Source organism: Chlamydotis macqueenii, chromosome 2, assembly GCF_036417535.1.
Source record: "Chlamydotis macqueenii isolate bChlMac1 chromosome 2, bChlMac1.mat, whole genome shotgun sequence".
Lineage (NCBI taxonomy): Eukaryota > Metazoa > Chordata > Aves > Otidiformes > Otididae > Chlamydotis > Chlamydotis macqueenii.
Window position 1 is genome coordinate 139,628,610 of NC_141557.1, and position 6,000 is coordinate 139,634,609.

The window sequence follows — 6,000 nt, forward strand, 5'->3', positions numbered from 1 at the left end:
AATATTGACTATGTATCCTGCATATATGTGGGGGATCTGCATGTATTTTCATGCTCCCATTGAGAGCTGGTCTGCGTAGCCCATGGTGGTAGAATATATGTGTACCTTGAAGTTGAAGCGTGAGTCTTACTCATCCTGACAAAGAATGAAGAGAGAAACAGAGCATGAAAGTCTCTGAATGTGGAATCTCCAGGGACTCTAAAACCTTGAACCAGCAAGTTATTGGAAAAAAAGTTTTACAGATTATTTTTTCTTTTTCTTTTTCCTCCCTTGTTTAGGCCTTTACAACTTTCCTGTGTTTATATGGTATGGTTTGGTACGCAGAATACTACGGCTACCGAGAAAAGGTACTTTATTAGGAAGCCTGTTTTTGTTTTATACCAGAGTTAAAACCACAAAGCTCCTAGATATTAGAATTCTTTACCAGAGCTAGTATAAATGGGAGTGAGGGGGGATGGTCCAGAGTCTAACTGAAGTCAATAGAAAGAACTCTGAATTCAGCGGGCCTTGGACAGATCCCAAATTACACTGTGGTTTCTAAAGAATGCTGTCCTCTTAGTTGCTCAAAATGAGGCTGTAATTTTATCAAAGCATTCAAGGATGAATGGTTAGCTAATGTTCCCATTGTACAGGTGGAATGCTAGAGGAATATTAAGAATACTTGGTTACACAACAGATCACATGGCAAGGGGTGAGTTCTTATTGTATCATCTATGTTGTACCTTCTTAGGAGGAAGGGAAAACTCCTAAGTACTGGCTGAATGTTTTATGAGGACTTTACATTTACAAGTCTAATTGCAAAAGGGGAAGTGCTGATCACAAGAAGCAGCATCCCAATGACATGTGTCCTTCTTGTTTTTGCAGACCTTATCAGAAAGTGAAGACAGCCCATACAGTCCAGACGCTTCCTGGCTTCATTCTAAATTCAGTAGAGGTATTGGGACTTTTGAACCTGTACTCTTGAAGTGGTAGCGTTAAGGCTCAGCGCTAGGAAATGAGGCTTGAGAAACTTAAGTTGGAGACAACTGGACTTATTTAAACATCCCTGCAGGAGCTGTACAGATAAATCATTTGCAAAGCTATTTGGCTTTACTGCCTTTTTTCCTTCTAACTCTTGGAAATGTATTTATTTTTTAATAAAGCAACTGAATTTTTCTGCCTTTGGTTCCAGGCCATTCTTGTAGGTTTAGGGCATTATGCATTTCATAACTGTTGTGGACAGGTTTTCTCTCTGAACATTACAGCTTTGATTTGAAGCATATGAATGTGAATCCTGCTTTTATTCTTGCTTGCTAAGTAACAGTCAAGAATGTGCCCTGGAGCTTGTGTTCTTACTGACACTTACCCAGTCAACGCAGTGCTCATGGTCATAAACAGCTTTCTCTGTCCTAAGCAAAGACAACCTCCTTCTCTGACTTATTTTCCCTATACTAGAGGTCAGTTAAGTTACCTGCCTCCTCTGTTAACTCTTTAGTGTGCTCTTGCTTATTGAACAAATACAAAGATTCACACCTGGAAGTTATCTCTGTCAGAGTTTATGCTGTAGGTGTCTGTATCGTTAAAAATATTTATTTATCATATGCTTGAAAAGCACATACAGCAGAGCTTATTTATATTTCATACATGCTTTTTCTGGATGCTCATATTAATTTATTCTCAGTCTGTGGACTTTTTGACAAAAACTGCATGCAGTCAAAATGTTTTTCCCAATTATATATGTCGGAGAAATCTGGCTAACCAAACTTTCTTTTACTTCATTAGTTACAAACTTCATTCCTCTTTCATGTTTTCCTCTTGAGTTCTTATTTAAGTCCCCATTGTCTGCCTTTGCTTTCTCAGAGTCAAACATGGTCAGTCACATGAAGGACTGAAAAAAAGAAATATGCTCTTACAAGGATCTGTGATTTTGCTTCCACAGCTCTTAATTTCCGATAGTAGTACCTGCCAATGATAAAAATGGAGATTTAATTATTGGTGTCATTTAAAATGGAGGATGTTTCACCACTGTATTCTGCTATTGCAAACTTCTGAATGTTTTTGGAGGAGGAAGAATTTTATGGAAGTCTTAAGAATTGCTTTTTAAAAAAAAGAATAGGCCACTAGATGGAGTACGAGTATCAACTAGTTTGTATTAGCATGACATAATCCATACTGTAAACATTATAGCTCTAGAAAGCATTACTCTCTTTTAGACAAGAGCTTGACAATGTCAAAAATATATTTATTTCTCAGCAGGTACTGACAATAGTCCACCAAAACATACAGTCAATAGTGAAAGCCATTCATCTAGACGGAGGAATCGGCACTCCAGATCAAAAGTAACGAATGGAATTGGCAAGAAATAAAAATGGTCTCTGAAGATATCCTACAGTGTGACCAGAGGTGACAAAGAAAATCAGACCTGGCTCTGAATTTTCAAATGGAAGATTGATTTTTAAATTTAAAAGTTAAAAAAGGAGATGTAGAAGAAAAGGATAATCAAGATGGAGCCACCAGTGTAGTGCAAATCCTTGCCTGCTCACACTTGCCATTCACTGATTTAAATCAAGTTTCTTTAGCATGTGACACCAAAAGCTAATGAAGAGGATGCTGGAAGGAAAAATAAATTTGTCATAGCAGGTACACCCTGCTTTGCGTTCAGGTGTTGCAAGTGCATTATTAATAACTTAGTTGAGGACTTAAACACAAAAGTTAGTAAAATGATAATCAGTTCGCTTAGCTGGTTGTATTTTTTGTTTTTACTGTGTTTTTGCTGTTTTCTAGAGGAGTATGCAATCCTTTGACAAAAAGCAAATCTGCCCTTCTTTCTCAGTCTCACAATTAAACTTTTCTATACAACAGTTAGTAAATATTTAAAATTTCCATACTTGTATCCAGCTGCTTGCCTTTATGTAAAGGCTCTTTAGACCTGGTGGAAGACTTCTACCAGTGCAGAAATGAGTCTTGATTTCTTGTAAAGGATGTGAAATTGACCTTCAAACACATTCTTTTGTTCTTCATTGTCCTTCTGCTTGGTTGTTACATATTCAATTTCTTTTAAGTTTTTTAAATACTTGTATAGAAACCTGTTGGGAAGTACAGGACCATGCCTTCTGCCCTCAGAGACAGATGTCATGTCATTTAGTTGTTTTTATTCCTTTACTGCAGTGTGTTTTTTGCATCTTAAAGTGCAAATATGTAATTTTTTTCAACTGTGTCACATTGTGTACAATGTTCCTTCTCACTCCCCTCTAATTTGCCTCTGCCTCAGCTAGAACAAGAAATCCCAGCATCTTCAGCCTGGTATCAGAAACTGCTTTGAAGGCTTTGATGCCCAACTAAGCCTGGTGATAAGGCAGTGTTTTGCTGAAGTTGAGTTGCTTACTACTTCCATAAGCATAATTATTTGTGAAGGCTTGCTGTAGTCTCTGGTGTCTGAGAGGCAGCATGATGTTACTGTGATATACCCCGTTGCTTTGGTGTTTCCTGTCATGCATCAGATACCCAACAGCAAAAATCACTTTCTTGCAGATTCTTTTTGTGTGTTGTGGTGTTCTGAGTTGTTTTAGGTTTTTTAAATGTATTAATTCTGACATCTAGCAAAGTGGATAATTCTCCAGCAGTGAATGTAATGATTAAGTCAAGAGGTAAAAAATCAAGAGCAATGAGTTCCTGTGTTAAGCTATCAAAATGTTTTTGTGCTAATTAGATTTTTGGCATTTGTGGGGTTCAGAAAGGTAGATAGCTTAAGCAAGAATAAGTAATACCTATTACTCACTTCATAAGAAAATGGGATTTCCTTTTTGTATGAGTAATGTTACTGTGATTTGCCACAGGCTAAGTACTAAAAAAAAAAAAAAAAAAAGAGACTTTATACAAGTGTGTGATACTGTAAATAGAAAAAAAGTATCCTGTGTAAGCCATGAATTCCTACGTGCCACAGATTATCGATGTTTTCAATGCACTTAAGAGTTGCTGCTGAACTCCTCAGAGGCCCTTTGTTTCCCACCCTGCTTTTCAATCAAAGCTAACGCGTACACCTTGGGAAGCAACAGAGTAGAAGCTGCTGTATCATCATTGCTATGGTGACATTAAATGTTACATGGGTAAAAGTGTTAGGAAGACCTTCAGGCTTTCCTACAACTACTTGTTTTTCATTCATATTATAGCAATTCCATGTATTGCCTCCTTATTTGTAATGTACTCCATATTGATGAATGTATTTGTAGATTTCTTTGGATATTCAGACCTGTAACTTTTTTTATTTACTTGGTTAATAACTCGGTCTGTATAAGACTGAAGAATGACATTGTAAATTTTCTATCGATTCAATACCAAAGCAAGAGATTGGAAGTCTAATGGTTTAGATATTTTAAGTACTGTGGTTTTCAAAGGTGGGAGCCTGTTTTGTACTTGTGAGGTGTATATACACCAACTACGTATACAAAGCTTACATGTGTAAGTAGATGCTGAAGTGCAGTATCTACTTGCCTGTGGGGAGACAAGCACACATTTTGTAAATGCAGACCTGGTGCTCACACTGCTGAATTGCACCCTAAAAATATTGGAAAGGCAAATATGAAGTGTCATCTTGTTGGAAGTTGACTTCTGTATGCTATTACAACAGCTTGGCCTTGAAGAAATGTTGTTTGACAACACCTTTAAAAATATTTCCCATTATGTTTGTTGTTTGTTTGGAGTTTTTTAGTACTTTAAAAGAGAGATGGCTAGGGAGAGGAGGGACTAAAGTAAATTATTCAAGTGCTGCTTGGAAAATGGCACTTCGTGTCCTCTGTCAGCGGTTCTGGCTGGAATTCATGTGTTCTCACAAGTCCTTCACAGACTGGCAACTGTATTCTCAGCCTCATAGTCTTTGGACATGAGCTTTGCACTGGCAGGCGTTGGAAAGGTGCTTTTGGTCACTGCTGTAAAATTAGTGATCCAAATTTTAGCATTTACTGTGCTATTGCTGAATTCTGTACATGTGTAACGCCTACAATGACAAGTCACTTGAGCTGTTTAGCAACAAGCATCCATGTATGAATTCTGCTGCTTGAACAGTATTCTGTAGTGGTCACGGATTCACTGTGCTGTTGTTAACTACTCGTTCTGTCACAGCCTCTCATTCCTACTGTCCTGCTTCTGATGTTCTTTCCTTTCTCTGCTGATGTGGAGAGATCTGAATTGGCTCTCCAGAGGCTGTCCGTCAATGGTGTCAGTCATTGAAGGGAGGCTAATTCAGGGCACCATGGTGTAAGCAGAGGGTAGTGGGAAGAACTCTTAGTTGTGGGTAAAATTAACATGGAAAGTTTTAAAATGCAGGTATACAGTAAACCAGAGCTAGCCTTGAGTACTGGATTCCAGTATTAAAGTTGCTGCATAGATCATACACCGTGTCTCACTAAATATTTGGAGTGTGATTTCAACCAGTGCTTTTGTTACTCTTCTGTGAAGATCATCATTTGATGTTTCAGCTGTTAAAACTTTAATATTTTTTTACTTTGTTATCACAAGAGGACACAGATGTTACCATGTATTTAATAGTTTTTGAATAGACTTGCTCTGTATTGATTGCAAAGTATTGTATTTTGCAATAACTCAGTAAATCAACCCATGTCACCATTATGTCTGTTTGTCTGTATCTGCAAGGCATAGGACATGATTACATACTGCCTTGAGAAGCTATTATGTTTTATTCTATGTAATTGCACACTGACGAATGCAGCAGTTCCTGAGCAGCCTACAATGCACACAAAGGTTTTGCTGTAATGTATTATTTTGGAGTAGCAGGTCTGATAATATGAACAGTTATATTACACCTTCTGGAATTTCTCTGGTGTGCAGGATAAGTCTTGTCTTAAACTTATTCTTTTTTGATTTGTTTTACTTTTGGATGGGAGAGCCGAGTGTGGTTGGTTAACCTTAGCTGGATGCCAGGTGCCCACCAAGCTGCTCACTCCCCTCCTCAGCAGAACAGAGGAGAGAAAATACAATGAAGGCTCATAGCTTGAGATAAGGATG

General features: G+C 37.8%; 1 protein-coding gene across 2 annotated transcripts in view; it reads left to right on the forward strand.

Annotated features, from left to right (window-relative positions):
• The window catches only part of PTDSS1 (phosphatidylserine synthase 1), a 33,953-nt gene extending 28,349 nt beyond the window's left edge, over nt 1–5,604 (forward strand). Inside the window, exons 11-13 of one of the 2 annotated variants that reach the window (XM_086741064.1) lie at nt 279–347; nt 865–934; nt 2,233–5,604. In XM_086741064.1, coding sequence (XP_086597190.1) covers nt 279–347; nt 865–934; nt 2,233–2,345 — 252 coding nt within the window. In that variant the 3' untranslated portion in view covers nt 2,346–5,604. The remainder of the gene's footprint in view (nt 1–278; nt 348–864; nt 935–2,232) is intronic. The other variant, XM_086741065.1, reaches the window with a different exon arrangement.
• The last annotated feature ends 396 nt before the right edge of the window (nt 5,605–6,000 follow it).